Below are 23650 nucleotides of genomic sequence, written 5' to 3'. Positions count from 1 at the left end.
GAACCAACCCCGTGTGCCCAGCCATCTTTTCTACTAATGTAAGCGTTAAAAAACCTAATATTATTGATATTTCTCTTAATTATTAATTGTGTGCATACCATCATAAAATTAAGAAGTTATTTTTACTACAACGTAGGTATTGTGTTTGAAAAAGTGAGTTTGGGGGTCGGCCCAGTCTCTATTTCAATCAATCCCATATGTTCTGTTGTTCCATTTACGCATTTCCCGTTTTACTCGGGCCTTCGTGGGTTCAATTGACCGCGTAAAGAGGGGTTATACTGTATATGACTTAATGAGAAATAACTTAAGGTATCTGTATAGTTAATGGTAGGATTTATGATAATCCCATAAAAATGAGAATATAAAATTATTTGATGGTAGTAATAATTGCTGTGGTAGCATACACTGAAAACTGTAGTCTTGTTCTTGGTAAGTTAATGTTTTTGTAACTAACTTCACTAATACTTCAGAAATAAAACAAGAAAAAGTACAGTCAAGAGTTTGTTACATGCTGTGTTGGTGGTGGGTTTGAGGGCTTTATAGCAAATACTGCTGAGTTTATAGTTTTCATGGCTTGCCAGAGTGAGGTGTCCTCTGACCCTGAAGCATGATCTCAACCTTCTTGATAGGGACCTGGGGATGGTATATAACAATAGTTTAAAGACAAAGCATTCCACGTCTCTGACAGCTTGCCATAACAGGGTGATTTTCTTACCCTAAAGTGTGACCTTGAGTTGTCTTGATAGGGGCCTGGGGGTAACAGCTATAAAGCACCTCCCCAAAACTGAAGAAAGAAAAATAATAAAAACAATAACTGTGGAAGCTTGCCAGTATGGATGAACCTTTGACCCCAAAGTGTGAATGTTGAATTTCATGATTGGGACCTGGGTATAGAACAACTGAAGTGGAGACTTAACAAAATATGTAATGAATCAAGATTTGTCTACTGGACAAATTTTGAGCTTCCATATCAACATGCCAGCTTACCTTAAACTGGATAGTAGGTTAATTGTAAACACTAAAAAAAAAGTAACAACTATTATTACTATTAAACACTTGGGATTGCATGGCTATGATCAAATCCTGCACAAACTGCTTAATAAGTTTAGGGGTTACACTTGGCAAGCAGGGAGGAAACTGCTTAGATCGCATAGATGAGAGGAACAGAGGGTTGATCCATGAAATAATTGTAACAAAGTCAAATAAATGTTGTACAGCTTGTGGCTAGTATCTCTACCCTTTAACCTTAAGTGATGACTGACACCTCCAACACCCACTTTTTAAGGGTATGGTTGTGATGGAAGTTTTTGAACTAATTATCCAGCTCATTCCAGCCACAGTTGTTGTAGAATCTGGATTTTTCATCTTAAGATTTTGGTTGGTAATTTGGGAATCAAGAGAACCTGGCATTACATCTCTGAGGAGGGAACTTAAGTGTTATGCAGTATTATGCAACCATTAAAAAGGGAAAACATGGACTTTGTAAATAAAAGACCCCTTGAAAGTCATTTAATATATTCTCCTTAGAAGAAAAGTACAAAATAGGCTATTCATGATGTAAAAGCCCTAGGTTAAGCAATAACACCAAAATAGATGTTATAAATATCAGTTTAAAAGACAAAAGAAAGGAGTAAAAAGAAAATAATGCAGCCTTCAAAAAATTTAGGAGGAAATCACAGTAGAATTTAAGCTAATATACACTAACTCTTTAAGTAGGACAGTTGTGTGTGTGTGTGAGAGAGTAGTCTGAGCTGAAGTATTTATGTACTTAACATTTTGTAAAGTATTCTGAATAATTTCTAAAAAATAATATACAACACTACGCTGGGATAATAAGACAAAAATCCATTTGATGATCCCATTTTATGAATGATTTCACTTTAAGTTTCATAAAAATAAGTGATGTCCTACATGTTAAGATTAAAACATGAATCTGTATGAATGGAGAAAAATGAAGATGGAGGAAAGGAAAGAAGACAGAGTTAAAGTAAGTGAGGATGAAAGAGGATAAGGCTGAATGGAGAGGTGAAGGCTATAGACCGAGAGAATGAAGGGGGCAGGAGGTACTGGATTCAGAGTTTAATGAAATGGGGCAATTAAAGCAGAAAAATGAATGGGGATCTTAGGGCCAAGTGACAAGAACCAAAATGTGTTACAGTTAAGGACACAGGAATTGGAAAGAGGGGTGAATGTTTGTGAGAGAATGACAGGCAGTAAGGCTAAAGGACTTGGGAATAGAGCCCTGAAGAGGGTAGATGGGACTAAGGATTAAGGTATGGAAAGGAGGAGGTTAGATTTGGGTTAAAGAAATTAAGAGACAGGTGGGGGACAAATTCTGATAGTTGCTAATAAAACTAATTTATGCATACTGTCTGATATACTGTATTCCCATTAATTTAGTTTTTAATGAAACAAAAATGGGTTGGAGCAAAAAAATCTACACTTTATTACTGTCAACCAATAACAGGATGGAGTACAGCTTTTCACCTAATTACAGTATAAATATCTCAGAAATATCTAACTTACTCCAATAGAAATGACAACAACTGTGCACTTTCAAGTACAGTACTGTGTTGACAGTTAGAGAATTGTCTTCCTTTAATTAACATATCTGAAAATAAACTCAAAATAAGAAGAATATTTACTGTATGTCTCATCTTCGAAGACAACTCGGCATCGTCTGGCGAAGAAAAACAATTGGGGAAAAAATCTTCCAAGTCAAAATTCACTAAATTATTTTCATCTACTTTTTTTAACTTGATTACTCTTCATCTACTTCTTCCCCATCCTGTTTATCTTCCTTCTTTTCTTCACCTTCACTATCTATATCTAATTCACCCATACCAACTTCCTCCTCCTCATCATCGTCATCACCACCAACTTCCCTATTTTCTTCCTCTGCCTTTTCAAGTTGTCTTGCCAGGTCAGCTTCTTCAACATCTGTCACAATCTGTAATATTCAAAACAATATCTCAGCTATGTTTTAATATATATGTGTGTGTGCGTGTTTACTGTGTATGAGCGAGATAATGTACCTTGTGTGTTCACTTCTTGCCTTTTCTTCTTTTTGTACTGTAACTTCAATGAAATTTTCTGCTAAACAACCCTCTCAACCACATCACTATAGCACAAATATACAACCTATGTCTTTTGAATATCTTTAGATTTATTGATACAGTGATCTTCAGTAAACTATTAAATATTATTAAAATACATAAAGGATCCCATGGCTTGCAAGAATTCACTATTCATGAATACACTTTTCAGGGGTCACATAAATGAAGCTACTCCCTTTTTTGCCATTTAATGTCAGCCCCTCAAGACAATGAACAATGATTTGATGTTTTGCAAAGAAAAAGAATGAAAATGATAATCTGGATATTAAAATAACAGAACTCCAGCAATCAATCCAGGAAGGATTAAACAACTTACAAGAAATCAGGGTCAAATCATCACCTACAGTGGTTCAGACTGATAATGTGAGTTAGAGCTATGCAACACAAAATCTTTAGGAAGAGATGCGAGAACAATTGGAGACAAACGCATGGACAACCTCATTATAAAGAACCTGGAGATGAAGGGGGGTCAGACACGAACAATTAGTCAGACAGATGCTGAGAAATTTGCCTGACTTTGTAGAGGAGTTCCACATCACAAATGTGGAAAGACTTAATAAATGCAGTGCAGTTACTGAGGATCACCAACCCTAAACACGAGCATGGGAGGGATATCTTAAAGAAGGCATGTAACCGTAGGTAGTAAGCAGCTATCAAACAGGGAGGTACTACTGCCTGGGAAGATATTGGAAGCATAATGTGTTGTCCAGACCCTGCTGCCATACGGCACCACGAAAATTGTGACCAAATCCCAGGTTGCTGATCTGACTTTCTGCCTCATTTACACACAACAGCAGGGTCTCAATTGTTTCTCTTACTATTGACAACACAACATACATATATTGTTTCTTATTTATTTATTTATTTTTTTTTTTTTCATTTTTGTATTACTTTATTATTATTATTAGTGTTGTTATTACTATCATTATTAATTTATTATTTTACTTTAAATTTTTTTATTTTTTATTATAAAATTTATTTACTATGAATTATTATTATTATTAAATTTCCCCCCAGGCCCCGATGTGGGTCAGTAACCTGTGCCCGGGTGGGCTAATTCCCGTAAAAAAAAAAAGTAACAGTATAGTAATGTGTACACAATCCTCCACCTAACAATTCACCAACAAAAAAATGACAAAGCGCTCAAGTACAGTGTGAAAGAGCTATGCAGCGGCCCACAATATGGGAAAACTCAACTAAAGATCAGAAAAGGCCAAGTAGAGAGGGTACACAAAGATAGGGTAACCAAAGTAATGCAGTGTACCAGCCCTCCCACTAATGTGGGCAATAGGCAAAATACCTGTAAATAATGCATACTGTAGCTTTTCACACTCGCACGATGAAATGGCTTTTCGGCAAATTCTGTGGCTATTTACACGACAATGGAATAGCACTCAATTGTGTGAGAGGAGACTGACGTATTTTGGCATGTTAGGAACTTGACACTTGTAAGGCACTTGTAATACTTATGATGATTATTTTTACATTATATTATGTGGTTTTAATTATGCATCAAATTCGGGTACACAGTGATTTAGTATAAAATAGTAATGATGCAGATGACATATGTGAAACGATCGACTTATAATAGAAATTTCTTCCTATATTTATTCCCGACATATGAAATGATGTACTGTATACCACTACAATGTATAGGGAGGACCACCTGTATCTACTGTACTACATACCAGGAGTATATATAAGAAACAGGATGTTAAAGTATGCTAAAGTGAACATACTTTAAAATATTAATACTGTACCACCATAATTTACACTACAATAAAGTAATTTCAGCCTGGAAATACAGTACTTTGTAGATAGTAGTTTAGTAATCCCTTGCCAACCATGGTTTTAAGTAACCAAATTGTATATTTTGTACACTGTTTTACTAACCACAGTACTGTACGGTATATGAGTTGCCCATGGCATGAGTCTGTTAAAAAAAAATATATATATACTGTACAGGTATATTATATATACTGTACTGTATAAATAAATTATTATTACAGGAGATCCTCATTATAAGAGTATACAGCAGTGTCAGGATATATCACGACTTTATATAACAATTTCTTTATATCGTGGCTACCAAAATTATCGACGTTTTCCTATGTACAGTATAGCGATATTTTTTTTTATTTCAGGCAGGAAATATTTCAAATGTACCACCATGGCAAACACATGCATTATTTGCTCACCAGAGGCTCCACCGTGGCTGCTCACTCAAGCATTTACACTCGCCCGCTCAGTCTTTGAGTGAGTGACGAGAAAGCAGCCTACTCTGCTGCAGATTACGACTTCTAAGGTGAGTGTAAATGGGTTGCTAGTGAAATGAGAAGTGAAGTGAAGATAATGGAAAACCTAATGGAAAATATTTAATACTGTAACTAATATTTTTGGTTTGTTTGTTTATGATTGTTAAGTGAGGGTGGCAGTGTCGTCTGTTGTTGTCGGGCTGGTGCGTCAGCTGTCAACTCTGCTGCAGATTCCAATTTCTAAAGAGAGTGTAAATGGGTTGCTAATGACATGAAAAGTGAAGTGAATAAAATGGAAAGCTTAATGTAAATGATTTAATACTGTAACTAATATTTTTGGTGTTCTTTTATGTAGGTGTGGGATTGTCAAGTGAGGGTGGCAGTGTGGCATCTACTGCCAAGTGGTGTTCCTTGATATTGATACTGACAATGAAATAGCCTGTTGTTCCCGAGTCTAGTGTTCATTGGTGCTTTAGTTAATAAGAAAATGAACTCGTTAAGTCAAGTTTAGTCACCTTTTTTTCCCTCCAGAACCTAACCCTATTTTCCCCATTGATTACATGTAATTATATATCACGATTTAGTATACAGCGAACATTGTTGGACCCTATCTCACGATATATCCCGACCCTACTGTACTCACTATCAGCGGTTTCGCAGTTAAGTGGTCAACTTTTTGTGACCATCCATGTAAAAAGTCCCTGCATTTAAGTGGATTCCATTCAAAAACTCTGGATAAGATCTACGTATTTAAAACTCCCGATAAAATCTACGGATTTTGAACTGAAGCGTTTGAAATCTCATCCTCTTCCTGGCGTCATGCATGCACGCACATATCTCGGCGCCAGTCTCCTGCCTTGTTTCGTCCAGACCAATGATGTGTTGTGTTTACTCCTGCCTTTGTTGTGTCTTTTCGTGCATGTTGTGTTGAATTATTTTAACATATTTGTAGCCACGAGTTCCCAACCCAAACAGGGTGGTGCAGCACTCAAAAGGAAGCACACTAGCTATAGTATAGATGTGATTTGGCAAAAGAAGAGTGGGAGTGTACAATCAACCTAGTCCTGTTTCTTTTTCATCCTCCGACTAATCTTCCTCTCCCAACACCCACCTCCATCAATGCAATCAATCCAAATATCTCTACCTTTGAAGCTAAGCCAATAAAAATATTTCATTATCTTAACATTATTTATTTTCAAAACATTAGAATAGGTATTTTGCCTCAATGAACTACTGGAGTGAGTATGCACCAGCTGGCACTGCCTACGTTGCCTCAACACACCGACCCCAATGAACTCTACGGACGTTAAATAACTTATAAGTTAAATAATTTCTTAAAATAACGTGTTATCAAATGTTTAACAAATGTTTCTAAGGTAAATAATTGTTAAAATATATCATATAATTTTTTTTTGTGTGTGTACAATGTCATGGTTCCAATTTGACCTATTTCCATTATTTCTTATGGGATTACTTCCCAACTTTAAGTGGATTTGTTATCAGAGGTGGTTTTCCGGTCCCAATTAACCGCAGATTACGAGAACCACCTGAATTATGCAGAAACAGATGAGGGTAGATACAGCCTTTATGACCTACAACATATTCTGTAAAGGAACATGCATCACATATTAAAGCATGACCAGAAAATAATAAGGTTTACCTTAGGAGCCATCTTTACAGTAAGTGTTCCCCCAAAGCTAGTAATCTTTGATGTAACTTCTTCAATTGCACCTTCTAAAGCTCGTAGGCCATCTTGCTTCTCGGTAGTTTGTGTGGTCATCACTGAAAAGGAATACATTCCTTAGTTTTACCAGTCCAGTTCCTGCATCTCAGTACAGTATTCATTTACATAGAGGAAAGTTAAGGCAAACTGTTGATACAGATCAAGGGACAAATTAACAACTATCACACCATTCAGTACAGTAGTTATAAAGGATGACGACCCTAGTGAAAAGCAACTGTAAAAGTGAATTGCATTATCTGCAATTTGCTCATCACTGGACAGATCATTTAGCTACTTTATTTTTTGTAACTATCTTGCTATTTACAGAGCATAGCATTTTGATTTGATTTTTTTTTTAAATAAGACTTCGTCTCTTCATAAGTGTAGTAAATTGCAATGTCATGTCCTATGACTCTGCCAATGGAGAAGCCCTGTCCAGACTTGTCCAAACCCAAAATTACTTCCTCTTTTCACTCATTTAAAGTATTGTTTAAACACATTCAATATTACCCCAAAAAAACAGATTTCAACAGCCTTCCACCATGACAAAAACAAAAAACCTAGGAGTAAATATTAAGCAGACCCCAACTAATATGTCAATGAAGAATACAATAACCCTTCCCCTAATTCTTTAGGAAGGGGTCTAAAAATCTCCCTCACATTAATGGGATACAGTACAGTACAGCACAGTATATTGTATCTGGATGTCACCTCCCTTATATTTCAGTTCCACTTAAGGGATGACATCCCTTACCCATATCACACATTCATGCAAACTGACAAATCACTATGCGAGTGCCTGTACAATCATCATCATCATCAATGTTTCAAGGCCATTTTCCAGGCTTGTGTGGGTTAGCCATGGTTACCAGATGGCAGCCCTCCATGTTGCATAATCTCAAGTAGGCTCTCTTCCCAGGCTCTTAACTCTTAGTCATTTCAAACAACCTCTCCCAATGTCATTCTTGGCCTATCCCTGGCTTTCCTACCCTCCACATTTACTCATGCACTTCATGATCCAGTTAGTATCATCTAATCTATCCACAAGCCAAACCATCTTAGTCTGCATCTACACAAAAGTCTGTCAAAACTCTCAATACCCAGCCACTCTTTTAGCTCTGAACAGGGTTCCCCCTCTTTTCATGTCATATTACACATCCATCTCACTATTCTCATTTCAGTTCACTGAAGCCTGTGTATATCATCCTCTTTAACTACCCATTTCTCACAACTGTACATCACACTGCTCATGCCATCTTTCCTTTCACATGGAGGAAAGGTCCTCTTGCTGTTAATAAAGGCAGCAACTCCCAAAACTTCCTCCAGCTCTTGCAACTGAGCAGGCTTTAGCACCCCCTCCAGCACTGATCATGTCACCCATAATAGAACTCACCGACACAGTCCAGAGACATCCTCAGAGGCAGGAACCTACTGTTGTTGTAGTCAAATGGACTCAACAATTTATTGCTTCCCCAAATTATCTGCAGAAACAAACCTATCCCATATACAAAGCTTACCTGCATTCTTCATTTTAATATTTCCAAGAAAATGAAAATATATCAAATCCCTAACCCAGCATTTTTCACACTGTTATCAAATCCCCAAACAGAGGTATGCTACAGTGTGAATTACTAGAGTACAGTATTACATTTTCTCAAAACTATGATTATCACTGTACAAAATCAAATGACGAACCTGTCAATACAGTACACTATAGAAAAAACAAGATTTTAGAAGAAAACTTACCATACAGAGGTGGAGCAATAAGGTTTATTCTGATGGGAATCTCTTCTGTGGACTGTGCAATACCTCCCCGCAATGCACTCTTAACAGCATCAATACCTTCATACTCAAAACATGACACCTCAATGTCTGCACGGATCTTCACAGCTTGTGACTGGAGTTTTCGCTGAATTTGTGTGAGAAGGACAGTCCTAGTGTCTTCATTTAAATTGCATTCGTCTAAGATGGTAGGATCACTGTAAAGGTAAAATGATTTGAAGGATTGACTCTAATATCCAATTTTATGAATGAACTACCAAATACAGTATGTAACTTTTGAATTATAGCTCAGAGTCCTGGACTGATAAATCTGGATTAACCCTTAAACATCTGAGACTAGGACTAATCAGTGAACTTGGTAACCATAAAACAACCAGATCCCAAAAAGGTAATTTCATTCGTAAAATCTGCGATTAAAAAAAAGGAGCGAGCGAGTCAAATGCCGTCTCAGCTAAAACTTGACCTTTATCCAGGTCATCCACTTTGCGATTGTCAGATATCCAACCATTCAGTTCCAGTCAACTTCCATACTACTCAAATGGAAGTGGGAGTACATATGAATTGCTCCGTTTAAGATTCAGTCACAAGTAAAGGTATGAACCCGAAAACCCATTCAACAACTCGGTAAGTACAGATTGACTAGTGCACAAAAGTCACCAAATCCTGTGATTTTGGAAACAAGGAACCCTGAAGTATAGTCGCCGGAGTTAATCCAAATATTAGTCTACTCTATAAAGCAACCCTAGCCCTAAGGAGCCTAAAAACCCCTAGCTGCTACTGAAAACTGGGGGCTCATAATACATGGAGCAACACAGCAACTGTAATTTCCTCACTGTCTCAGTGAGTTTTCAAGATCACTCAACAGTGCCACTGTACAGCACCCTCCATTGGATTAGAGGTCACCTGGGAGAGCTTGTGCCATTTCTGCTGAAATTCCATTTTGTAGCAGCTCTGCATACCAAAACTTATTTAAATCCCAGACAAGCAATCTGTAGAACTCCCTGCCACAATGTTTTTCCTGTGTCATATAACCTCCATTGCCTCAAAAAATCCAGTTTCAAATTATCTTCAGTCTTTGGCAAGGGGATGCCTTGGTGAAGTGAACTGACAATGACACTCATCTGATATCTTGAACTATATACGGTATGTACAGTATAACAAACACACACAAAAATTCACATATCTGAAGCACGTTATGAAAATGGAGTGGGTGGGAAATTTTTTTTATTGTTGAGCTCTTGTCAATTCTTTCCCACTATAATACAGGGTGACCACAAGCAACACCAAACACACTTTCTCCCACTACTTGTTGTGAGTCATTTGCTCTTACTGGTGTAATAGATGTGTTCTGCTATGGTGGTACCACAACAATGCCTCTAAATTATCTATTAATAAAAAAAAAAGGGGGATACCATAACAAAACTTACATGACTGCCTGCTTGAAGACATCATAGGCACAAGCTTGCCTCTTATATTTCCCCTCAAAATGCCAAGCTGTCTTACGGTAAAGCTCTTCAACCTGTTCTTCTGCAGTGTAATCAAGGAGCTCTCCAACGTGTCTGATGATGGAGTTAACTGCTTTGGCTTTTGCAAATTTCTCTGTACACCGTTCAACATCTTCTTTTGAAACTCTTCTTTTGGATAGATCAATATACCCTGCAATAATCCAAAAGCACTATCAATTATGAAAGTGTAATTTAGAGTCAACGTGACTTCCATGATATCAGCATATACAGTACAGTACAGTAAAAGCTTGCTAATTTGAATTACTAAGAGAAGGAGGTAGAAGGACAAGTGGAAGTGACCAATTAATATACATTAACATTTCTAAAATACTGAATGAGACACTATCATATCCCACAAAACATACAGTAATCCCCCTCTACAATTGTAGGGCTTACATTCTAGAAGAAGCTTTTGAGTAAGTAGGAAGAGAACATTACCTTTCTCCTTATCTACTCGGATCACTACAACTGGTTCAGTCTTGCCCACCCGAATCAACTTGTTCATGGATCGAATTCGTCGTCGTGAGAGTTCTGACAAGAGGATCATCCCCTCTATGTTATTGTACTCTAATAAGTGAACATAGGCACCCATCTCTGCTATGCTTCTGACAGTCACCATCACCACATCATCCACCTCTGGGTACTTCTGTGCGTAATATCGACAAAATAGTGGCATCTTGAAGGTTTTATTTTTCTATTCTGAAATTAGAAGACAAAGTAAAAAGTGGGGAAAAAGCAAGTAGAGCGGTGAAAAAAAGCAATAACAATTCAGCACAGTAAATATTTTCTGTCTGAGGCACATCAGAAGAGTGACATGGGCTACCCTTATCGACACTTCTCAGCAGTTAGCACTATATTTTGCAAAAGTAAGAAAATCACAGTAAATAATTTTTTTTAGAGTACAGTATACTGTATTACATTTAGCAGCAAGTTAAACCAAAGTCTCCATTTAAGGCATCTGAGATATTCCAAACTAATGCCTCATGCTAAAATGATGTACGAGGCAAGTAGAGCAAATTGAACTAAGCAATTGTCAAGGAAAAGAGATGGGGGAGAGGGTTTCCATAAATCACCCAGTATCTCAAATACTGATGGTCCTGTATTTATGTTTCATCACACATCCACATTTTCACAGAGCAAAAACTTACCAGCTACTGCTATATTACTGTACTGTATATGAGTTATCAGAAGTAAATTGAATCAACCTACTCTAATCTACTACGTAGGTTAGGTTATCTTGTACTGTACCTGATAATCATATTATGTAGCAGGTAATTGGTAAGTTTTGGAAGTGTTCCAGTGGATGAAACGTACAAGCTGTGTGTGTATTTCCTTTCATAAATATTTTTTATAGGTAATTACAGATAACCATATTATTCTTGATTATGGTAGGTTTGAGTAGGTCGGTTAAGTTAGATTGGTTCATTTTATTAACAAATATTCCAAGACCTTAGAGATGAGAAGCACCAATGTAAATAGAGATTTGTTAACATTGCAGCTCTCCTAACCATGCAAGTGTCTTCAGGATGGAAAAGTCATGAAGATGATGATATGGGAAACATTATCCTCATCCACTTAAGCTATTTTCACAAAGGAAGAAAGCATTTATCTTCTGTGGTGAAATGTCCCACAGTTGATAGTTCAGATGTGCAAGATAGGTTAAAGAATTACACAATCTTTCCGTAGAGTTGTTCTTTCTCAAGAGTTGGTCATCTATGGAACACTACTATTACCAAATATTGTTTAGTTATTATTTTCTCATGTGTATTAATAGTTCGCAGTTATGTCATGCCTACCCAGCATGCCGTTGCATGAGACCTTGTGTTTGTGAGTTAGTATTTCATAATATCAATGCATGTATATGCTGCAATGGGAGACCCTGAGGGAGAAATAGCTAAACCAGCAAAACAAAAGTACTATGCAGATTTCTTAAGACTCCATATCTTGGACACGATACAGTGATAAACTTCAGCTGATCGAAGGTTAAGACCCATATGAAATTCCGGAGGCAGAGTGGTCGACCAAAGTAAATCAATAGCCGACGATTACCTATCCTGAACTAGTGAACTACCTCATAAATGCCAGAAGTGTATACAGTACACATTTGAGTTGAAAGCTTATAAGTCTCTGGATTCGTACAATTATTTCGTCAGTGGATAAGTGAAGGATGTCAGGCATGTGATATTTGGAAGCAACAAATTGTTGATTTCTGGCAGAGTGAGACCATCTCAGGTAGGTTTATTAGTGGTTTGTTTATGTTTATTGTCACCTGGTCACTGCATCAGCTGACCAGCAACAACAGCTGAACATCCATCGGTACAAACTAGTTTAAAATGTAATTTGTATATGATTATTTCATCAAATTGATTTAAAGCTCAAACCAGATTCATATTCAGTTAAAAACAAAAACACATATACCGGAGACAAATGCTGGGTATACAATAAAAAGATATCCTTCTTCCATTCTTATTGGAACTTGTCTACTGTGACGGCCAAAGAAAACACAAGAGTTTATCATCATGCATGATTTAATATTTAACAGCCAAAACAACCTCACTTGTTAACCACATTGCTTTGCTAAGACTACCTCCAAGATGGTGGATGGAAATGATTGCAATATACTGTATACTGGGTCCTAGTGAAGTCATCTGGGTTAACATGTAGGTTAATACTGCCAATGATCTAGCAAGAACACACTGCTCTTCCACCATAATTTTTGTTAATTGCTAGTGACAGTGTTCTCTTTAGGGGATGTGTTTCTTTTTTACAATTTATACTATAATACCATTGTCGAGCTATGGGAGGGGGAGTGCGTAGTGCGCGGGTCGTCTGAATCGCATTACCATGCTATATAATACATGACCCAACTCTGAAAAAATAACGTTTCCCCAATAGGGGAATACGTTACTTTAGGTTAAATTAGGTTAAATAAGGATAAGTAAAATGCTATCATTATATAGCCACTCAGGGGGCACCCCACTCCCACTAGGGGATTAAATCAGGCTATGTTAGGTTAGGTTAAATAAGGAAAACAATAGTTTTTTGTTTTTTCCCCAGAAAAAAACTATCTAAAAAAAAACAGTAGAAAGGAAGTTTTTCTGTCCAACAAATGGGTACTGTTGCAATTTCAACCAATATGCAGTCAAAGGTTAGATTAGTTTAGGTTAAAAATTAGTGATTTTTTTATGCTCCAATGACAGTCAAAATGACATCGTCAAGATGTAGTGGCAGAGATTTGTGTTCTGGACGAAAAAAGTCGCCCAAACGAATTAGAAATACAGGTTGTACCTCTCTAGTCCGGCAACCTCGGGACCTGACCGGTGCCGGACCATGGAAATTCACCCTTTTCCTGGATAGATAGTGACTTGTGCTTATGCCTGGAAGCACTAGCACCACTTTCTCTGCATCATGGTCTCTTTGAAGACATATTGAAGGGTTAAATGTCGTATAGGGTTAAATGTCGTATAGTAGCTTCTCAAATTTCGCGAGTTTTTAATTCTTCACGTATTTTATTGGAACACACAAAAAAATAAATAAATAAAAATTTTGACGGCGGAAACTTGAATTTCGACGGGTTTGAACGGCCCGCCAACGTGCAGACGACGTGCATAATCGTGTAAACAGCGTCATTTCTCTTATGTACAAAAGATTCATTATTGTTTATTACTGAATGTCTTTTTTATTGAATTAATGTTTATGTGTGCAAAATGAGCAATACAATTCATTAATAATACGTAGAACATTAAAACACACGAGGAAATGACACAGCATTGTTTTCGTTTATTACAAAACCAGTGACTGACTGGTTCTATATATAAAACTGAAGAAAATAAGACCTTGGTTGTAGCTGTAGTAAAATTAATATGGTTGTTTTAAGTAATGTTATTTAATGTTAATAAATGGAACAATAGAAGTAGCTAACGATAATGGTAAAGAAAAAGAGAGATCGCATATGTAAGTGCGCATGCGCACACGTGAAAACATATCGTCATTACTTTACATAAGAATATGAAAGCAACACTTATTTACTGTTCATATATATTTTAATTAATGTTTCTGAATTTGTTTTTATTGAATTAATGTACGTGTGTGCAAAATTAACAATACAAATTAATAATACGTGGAATATTAGAGGAGACGAGACGGCTGCCGGCATTGTTTATGTTAAAGCTTACGAAACCAGTGACTGATTGGTTCTACATATAAAACTGAAGAAAATAAGACCCTGAGTTTAGCTGTAGTAAAATTAATGTAAAAAATGAATATGGTTGCTTGAAGTACCTGTAATGTTATTTAATGTTAATAAATGGAACAATATAAGTAGCTAACCATTAATGGTAAAAAAAAAGTGAGACTGCTCGTATGTAAGTGCGCACATGTGAAAATATATCGTCATTACTCTACATAAGAATATGAAAGCAACACTTATTTACTGCTCATATATATTGAAGGGTTAAATGTTGTACTCTGTATAGACAAGCAGAGAGAGAGAGAGAGCAGCCGAACTGCCGGATGTAAACAAACCTTAATTTCCCGCGGCTTTGTTTTTTTTTTTTTTTTTTAAGGGGATTAGCCCACCCGGGCATAGGTCACTGACCCACATTGGGGCCTGAGGGGCAAAAATTTAATACTCCTGTAATAATAATAATAATTCAGATAAGTAAAAAAAAAAAAAAAAAAAAAAAAAAAAAAAAAAAAAAAAAAAAAACTGCCTATCTACCTATTGGACAAACTACAATCGTTCCAGACCACGGGAGTTTCCGGACCACAGAATGCCGGACTACAGAGGTACAACCTGTACTGCAACTGCTCTGCCTGTTTGGGATATTCATAAGGTAAGAAAAGTTGTTTTCCTGGGAAAATTTTCTTAAAGTTGCTGGTTAATATGTGACCATGTTCCTCAGTATCATTATCTGTCTTCATTTAATTAACAAGTGCTGTCCAAACTTCACATTTACAGAGCAGTGCTGATGTGGCTGAGCCAGTTTCAAAGAATAAACATATTTCACACTTGCTCTTGCCGTATACTACATCAGGTATGTTTTCTGAGTCAAAACATGCAAATCCACAAGGATCCTGCAAAAAAAATAACTCGCTGTATGGTAGCAAGGCTTTTCTTTAACATTACCACATACACTGAAAAGAACTTCGTTCTAGTTTGTGTGTAGGTGACCAATGTCATTTAACGATTTATCATGTATATTCTCTTCACTTACAATGCTCCAAAATATATATATTCACAGTCCATTAACATAAAAAACTATACAGGGGTTACAACTCCAGATAGGCGTATCAAAAACCCTCACATCTGTGACACTTGGTAGTAGTGGACACATCCAGCATTTGCCACAACTTTCACAAAAGAATACACAACCTCCTCTGACAGTTACGGAGTCCGAAAACCATCTAAAATTGCATTAAACAACAAACTTGAAATATTCAATGTTTTAAATGTCGAGTTTTATAAAAGGAGAACCAAGTTTTATACAATAATCCTCTAACCTTATATGACTACACATCTGACTGCTACACCGGTCACACGCTGATGACACTGACCAACTGAACCACGGAATGAAATGAATCTAAACAGACACAAAGATTTTGGTAAATATATTAATCAATAAAAAAATGTTTTTAAAATATAAATCAAGCAATATTAAATGTATAATGATTTTTTGGGGGTAATATTTACTTTATTTAAGGGATTTAATAAAAATATAAGTATTTGTTTTCACCAAGATATTTAGGAAACTTAGTTCAAAGGCTGATGCAATACTACAGACGACCGAGAAAATCGGCAAAAAATATATATAATAATATTTTACCTGTTTTTAAAACCATATTCAGCAAAATTAACCTAACATTAAACAAATTTGATCTTCACTTAATATAATATTAACCTAACCATACCTGACGTGACCTATTAACTTATTTGGATCCCGTCACACATAGGAATATAACTGCCTGTGAGACTGTTGATCGGCTTGCCAAAGAAGCGACACAAGAAGATATTAAAGCCACCCTCGCATACACGAGAAGCATTCGACGAAAATTGGACACACCTGAAACAACGGGGTAGCGTCACATTACGCCACTATGACGCTGTAACCGGTGACGACAACCGCCACTACAAAGAGTATCAATCCCTGACTCGATCTCAACAGATTATGTACATGAGACTGCGCCTAGGGTACAGGTACCTATGGGAGTACATTGGCAACCCTGAGCCTGGCCACACTGTTTGTAAACTTTGTGGCCAACCCGACTCCCACACCCTCCGTCACTACATCCTCACTTGCCCAATGACCTCCTCCTTCACGTCCTCAGCTGTTACCAACACTTCTTCCCTCCCTGACCAGATATCCCTCCTCCTAGTGACAGGCCTGGCACTTGACATTATTAGGGACCTGCCACGCTTTGCCATAAACAGATGAAATGTACCGGGAACTCCCCCCACACATTCATCATTCTGTCACTTTATGTAACTTGCTGACAAAACTTATGACCATTCAGGCCTTTACGCCCTTAATGCATGAGTCATAAAGGCAAGCATGAACTTAGCATGCTTCCCAGATGGGCGCTGTAAACGCTTCTGCGCTTCACCTTGCACAGGATGTAAAGGGGTGCCCAATAAACTAGCCCCCTCCGGGGCAATCTAATCTAAAAAATAAAGATAAAAGTGACAGAGACGTGACCAATCGCCCAAGCGGCTAACGAGCCGATTAGTGGTGAAGAGGATAAAAATAAAAGTAAAAGATGACCTAAACATTCACCTAACCCAACCTTAACCTCAACTTAATCTAACTTCATGATCTAACGTAGCCTTAATCTTGAATTGAAACAGTTTATTTAGCCAGAAAAACACAGATACAGAGTGGATAATAATAACAACATTAACATGGCTGAGCCAGTTGAGAACCTGAGCTCTCTTTTAGACACCTGATATATAATATTCATTTATCTCAAGGAAGTATTATGTAACATTTAGTATAATCTGGAATAGTACAATAGCATGGTGGTAATAAAAACATCTCATAATGTTACCACGGTTATCACTTCAATATTTATTCATTTTATTTTCTTTATTTATTTACTTTTATTTATATATACCCAAATTACAGTGGAATTGAAAAATATAAGTAGAATGGGGAGCAGTACAACATGGGTTGTACAGTAATAAGGTTGAACAAGAGGACAGAGCCGTCAGGATTATGTCTAGTTGGCAATTATGTTTATTGTAATGGTAATTACTTATCTATTTACATGATAATTTCTGACAAAACGGTTTTGATGGTACATTAAAAACAGGTATTGTAAACATAGTAGGTGTTACAAGAAAAATTAATACTTAGACAATAGATATTTTTTAAGAGATGATTTAAAGGAAGGGAGCGTAGTCTTTGCTGGGATGGGTGGGGGTAAGTTGTTTCACACCTTCACACCATGATATTTTATGGAGGTCTGGGACTGAAAGGAGCGCATGGGGGGTGGTCTTAGTAGCTCTGGGTGCCTCAAGTTGTATCTCTGATTATTTTGGAACATTGACCTAAGAATAGCAGAATATATCATTAAACTAAAAAAATATATATAACCTAACAACGTTAAAGTAGTGTAACTTAACCTGACCTGACATGACCTTAACCAATCTTAACCAATTATGTGGTTACCTCACTTGCCCTAGGTCCTCCTCCTACAGGTCCCCATCCCTGACCAGATATCCCTCCTCCTAGTGACAGGCCTGGCACTTGACATTATTAGGGACCTGTCACACTTTGCCATAAGCAGATAAATTGTACCGGGAATATTCCCCCCACACACTCATCATTCTGTCACTTAATGTAACTTGCTGACGAAACCCATGACCCTTCAGGCTTTTACGTCCTTAATGCATGAGTCATAAAGGCAAGCATGAACTCTGCATGCTTCCCCGATGGGCACTGTAAACGCTTCTGCGCTTCACTATGCACAAGATGTAAAGGGGTGCCTAATAAACTAGCCCCCTCGTGGCCAGTCTAATCTTCATGGTTAGATTTTGTCATTAATCCAAAATCTGGATAATATTTAACAAATGACCTGAAGATTAGGCCCCTAGCTCATTTCACCTGAATATTACGCATTCAAGCTTATTTCACATGAAGATTAACCACCTCGGCTTTGGGTAATGTCTTATTTTGTTAATGGTAGGATACCCATAGGATGGAGAAGGGAAAGTCATGAATATTATTACTGTAGTCATATTTGCACTCAAACAAAATTACCAAACTTTATATTAGATTTCATATTAAAGGGGCGGAACCAGGAATATCAAAAGGGGGGGTCCAATAAGTGAGGAAACATGGCGAGCAAAGCGCGCCCACTCAGCTGGGGGGGGCGGGGGGCGCTGTAAGCCCCCTGAATTTTTTTTAATACAACCAATATCATGGGCATTTGAGGCCATTTTGAAGCCATGTGCCCTTAATATTTGGAAATATTCTGAAGTCACTTGTAATCATTTTTTTATTATTAAAAAATGACTGAGTTCAATACTGTATTAAAGAAGAAGAATCGGAATTTTCAAATAAAAACAGGGGTTCGGACCTCCGTAACCCCACCTGCATCCGCCCCTGTAATGAATATTAAAAAGTTACCCAACGAAAACAAGGAATCAACAGGTTTATTGGGATATCCATGGATCACATGACTGCAATAACTTGCCATATGTTATTTTTTGTAAGCTTACACTATTTTACTTATGATAAAACAATGGAAACTTACATGTCTATTTTCAGGTAATTCTACCATTTCTCACTCGGGCCATCAAGTTTGCCTGGCAGTGTTCTCATACTGTCAAGTCTGCTGTTGTCTCTTGTGAGTTTGTTTACAGACAAGGTATGAGGAACAGACTGAGAAGATGTATGAACTCCTCTTTTTTGACACGTTCTCACATGAAGTTAGCGAAGTAAGTTATACTATATATTTTTATTAAAAGATACATATGGCGGTTAAAATGTATTTTGTTATAAAATAATGAATAAGTTTACTCATAATAGTTTTTGATACTACTACTGGTGACCGGGTTGGTGGCCTGATGTGGCACACCACCACAGAACTGTCAGTTTGTTAAAGAATTCAGTATTTTATTATGTTATAATTTTGACTGTTAATCTTTGCTCTGTCTTTTACATATTGAGTTAATTTCTTCATACTCTTTTAACTATATTAGTTTATTTTTTTTATTACTAGGATTGTCTTCCATGACACCACAGTGCCAGTGATTTTTATCATGGTAAAGTAGATAATACGGTATTATTATCGTTTCGGTCATCCAGCGAATTTTAGTAGGATAGGTCAGCTTAGGCTGCATTTGAGAAATAGTGCTGTTACTGAATTTTACTGGTTAGGTTAGGTTCCAAATAGGTGGATGACCGAAACGATAATTTTACCGACAATACTGGTACTGTACTTGGAGATTGTATTGCGCCCTTAGCACATAATTGATGAAATATCACTTTTATGTGTTAATATTCCGTAGTGACCATTCACTGAACTTCACATTGATTTGGTAAAATTTCACTTGTTGCCACCTAAAGAATTTTGAGTATTTTATGGTTGTAATCAATAGTTTAGAAAATTCTAAGACACTTTTCGGTGATACTGGAGCGCATGAGTAACACCAGAAGGAGTTTAGATTTCTGTCATTTTTTCCACAGATATTTTTTGGATGATAGTAAGATAATAAAAATGATACAACTTTTGTTTTAAATATAAGTATTTTTAATGTTTTAATTTTTCTCTATCTATTATCATAAATCACCTGTAACGGGCAGGGGAAGAAGGATGATGGATATTGCTGGGCAAAACACCGTGAAAAACTGATCATTTGACACTGAAATGATGTCTGTGTGCTTTATACACGAAGAAATTAATTACCGTATTTACTGTAAATGTTCCTCCGAAAAATCTGACATGTTATCTGTTCTGTTTGTTTACAACTGACCCGCTTGGTCCATGTGTACTAGCACGTCCATAAAAATCATAAAATTACACCATGCTGCTTTAAGAAAGTTGCTTTCAGATATCAAAGTGCTGTAAGTACTTTTTGTTTAATATGGCAGGGAGTTGAGGGGTGCTACAAGTTAGGTAAGATAAAGTAGGATTCCTTGGTTGGTTAGGTCAGGTTATTTTAGGTTCTGTGCATTGTTGTATCATTTATATTACTTGCTGTCATCCAAAGAACATCTGTGGAAAAAATGAACGAAGTCAAACAACGTGTTCTGATGTTAGCCATCTGCTCCAGGATTACCCACTTTTCTTGTATGACAGTTCTCTTGCAAACGACCTAACTGAACCTTCTAACTGAGGGCTCTGCCTCCCTAGACTCCTGGCATATACTGTACAGTACAGTGTATGTAATTTTATTCTTTATTCAGACTGAAAAATACAGTTCATTTTCCTCTTTTTTTTTTGCTTATGTTAAGCAAAAACAAGAACAAAGCCAGTGATGTATAAATTATGTAACAAAAAAAAAGAGGATAAATTGACCGTTGAACGAAGATGACCAGACTACATGTGAGTGGTCCCATATGACTTTTATCATGATCATAGAAATTTAAAAACTTATTGCCTGAGTGGGAGGGTTAAAATGACTACTGACATGGGGAGACTTAAATGTATATTGTATGAAAGAAAGAGATACAGTCCTGGTAGTTTCCTAATAATTTTCATGAACTTTTATTTTCAAGCTAAATTCAGTTGTTTAATTTGTTTATTACTTTCTATGCTGTACGTACTATATTTCCCATCAGAAAGTGCAGTTGGATTTAGTACAGTTTCCAAGGCCTGTACAAGTGACTGAGGTTCGTGCCATTCCACTTGGGGCTCGAGTACAGGCAGATTTTCCTGGTGGAGTACGTCTTGGGTAAGTAATATACTGTACCTTTGTTAAATATTGAAGTGTACTAAACAAGAAATTATTATATACTGTACAGTAGAGTAATTCCTTGCCAACCATGGGGGATATGTTCTAGAATTCTCCCACAGTTGGCAAAACTGTGGTTGGCTATGTCTGGGTCCAATGAGAAATAGGGGTTTAAGGAAGTGACCCCTGAGAGACATACCTAAAGGGTGTATGTTATGCTGTACGTAAAGGGCATTTATTATACTTCATAAGAGTACTTTACAGTACATTGTGCAGGTTTGAAAAAAAAAATACGAATACAGTAATATCTCTGTTAACCAGACACCCTCAAACCCGGAACTCTCTGGTAGCCGGAATTGAATTTTCAATGAAAATCGTTTCCAAAGCCGGAATTTTCCTGAAAATTCCAGCTTTCGGAACGATTTTCCGAGGGGTACATTTTCCGGAAAATTCTGAGAAAATTTTCCCGATACTTGGAAAATTCCGGGGATGGGGGAGCTGTTTCTGGGTTTGAGAGATGAAAATCAGACACATTTTCTGGAAATTCCGATAAATTTTTTCGGTAGCTGGAAAATTTGGGTATGGGGGATATTTTTCTGGGTTCGAGAGAAGATGTAATGGGCAATTTCTGGAACTTCTGAGAACATTTTTCCGTTACCTGAAAAATTCCGGGGATGAGGGATTTTTTTCCGGCTTTGAGAGAGTCATCTTGCTACGCGGAAATCTCTCATTTCCGGAAGTGCTCTGCATCAATTGTTCCAGCTAACGGAGATATCACATGGAGAAGTCTCTCACATCACCATGCCTGGCATCAATGAAATAAATAATATGATAAAGATTTTTCCCAATACTGTACTGAATGGCCTTGGCTATGTGTATGAGGTAATGAATGGTGAGGGAGGAAAGCTGCTACTGGCTTCTTACCTCTATTCCTCAGTTTCCAGTCTTGCACTCATTCAAAGCAGTGGGGTGAAAATCATGTCATCATCATCATCATTTTAAGAACATTTTCCATCTTTGTGTGAGTCAGCCACAATTACCTGATGGCAGCACTCCATGCTGCACGGTCTCTTACACTCTCTTGGGTTATTGGAAAAGTGTTTGTTAGGAGATTTCTTGTTAAATAAGAATAATTTTTCCCAAAGATTCAACTATTAAAAGGTGAGATGTGTCCTAGCCTAAAAGTTTTTGACCCCAAAACCCCATGTTAATAACTATGATGTGCTTCAACCTGAAGAATTTTGATGCCTACCCAACCTAACTGTATTAAATATGAATACTGTACTGATGTGAAATTGGAAACTATGCAGTCTGTATTCACCTGAGCTGAAAATCTATGTTGCTTGTATTAGCATAGCATTGATGGTATAGAAAACATTACAAATTTGATGCCCTAGATTATTTTGATAGGGACTATAGGAAGTGAATTATTTATAAACATTGTGCTTTACATGCTCTGAATGTAATTTTAAGATATTATGTATTTTCTTTTTCAGTGCAACAAATCCAAGTCAGTTTGAAATTGAGTTCTTTGTTAATGACCTCAGCAAACGGGGAGCTGGCACATTTGAAAGTGTTGGTTGTCTGCAGTACAATCAGCATGGGAAAATACATATGGACTTTGAAAAGAAGGTAATGTAGTACAGTTTATAACAGAATTAGTACTTTCTTATTTTCTATTATTTCATGCAGTGATGTAAGGTGGCTGGGTACAAAAATAACACAGATGCAGTACACATTTGTTTCCCTGTCATTCACTCTCTAGCTGCCTTTTCAGATGTGCTCTTCTATTTCATTCCCATTCTACAACAAGGCTCCAAGTCATTCCTCTGGTTTTCCATCTTAATGTAAATAAAGTACAGTATTGTAATCATATGCAGATGCATTGAAATGCCTTATTTTAAGGAATATTTCTCATTACAATCTTTGCAAAGCAATCCATATTCGGTACAGCACTGTATACAGTAGTATAACTGTTGGCTTGACACTAGTCCATTGCCACTCTTCACTATGTAATGGGTTTCAGGATAACAAGTGTATAATATAAACTTTAAACTGGAGGTTAACCCAGATTTTAGCTTAATTTTAAAATTGTCTTTAATAAATAATACAATTAAAATCAGTCACTGAACACATGTTTAAGGTATCAAACAGTATATTCATGAGCTTATGAACTCAAACTTTGCCATTGAGTGTCTAGTTGTTATTAAAAATTATGTGTACAGTATTCTGTCTTATAAATTTTTCTTCTTTTTTCCCATTTCATTTCTTCAATCAGAGTCTTGAGATTGGTGGGGTCAGTCACTTAAGATTTATGGAAGGTTCACCACCTGTAAGTGGATAATTGATCATGAAATCCCATTTTCTTGTTG

General features: G+C 36.8%; 2 protein-coding genes across 5 annotated transcripts in view; one reads left to right on the top strand and one right to left on the bottom strand.

Moving 5' to 3' along the window:
- Positions 1–1846: 1846 nt before the first annotated feature.
- LOC121864983 (eukaryotic translation initiation factor 2 subunit 1-like) lies at positions 1847–15953 on the bottom strand. The gene is made up of 6 exons (XM_042364233.1): positions 15884–15953; positions 10820–11080; positions 10304–10532; positions 8841–9073; positions 7032–7153; positions 1847–2950 (listed from the first exon to the last, which is right to left on the bottom strand). The coding sequence occupies exons 2-6, from the start codon at positions 11055–11057 to the stop codon at positions 2762–2764; spliced, it is 1011 nt and encodes a 336-aa protein (XP_042220167.1). The 5' UTR covers positions 11058–11080; positions 15884–15953; the 3' UTR covers positions 1847–2761.
- A 3263-nt stretch (positions 15954–19216) lies between these two features.
- LOC121864982 (protein virilizer-like) overlaps positions 19217–23650 on the top strand; it is a 43416-nt gene continuing 38982 nt past the window's right edge. For all 4 annotated transcript variants that reach the window (XM_042364232.1, XM_042364230.1, XM_042364229.1 and 1 more), the window contains exons 1-3: positions 19217–19319; positions 21166–21278; positions 22775–22910. In XM_042364232.1, the coding sequence (XP_042220166.1) occupies positions 19272–19319; positions 21166–21278; positions 22775–22910 (297 nt within the window). In that variant the 5' untranslated portion in view covers positions 19217–19271. The remainder of the gene's footprint in view (positions 19320–21165; positions 21279–22774; positions 22911–23650) is intronic.

This window comes from Homarus americanus, unplaced genomic scaffold (genome assembly GCF_018991925.1).
Source record: "Homarus americanus isolate GMGI-L3 unplaced genomic scaffold, GMGI_Hamer_2.0 scaffold2539, whole genome shotgun sequence".
Taxonomy (NCBI): Eukaryota; Metazoa; Arthropoda; class Malacostraca; order Decapoda; family Nephropidae; genus Homarus; species Homarus americanus.
Note: the sequence above shows the minus strand (reverse complement) of the source record. Positions and strands in the feature narration are given on the sequence as shown.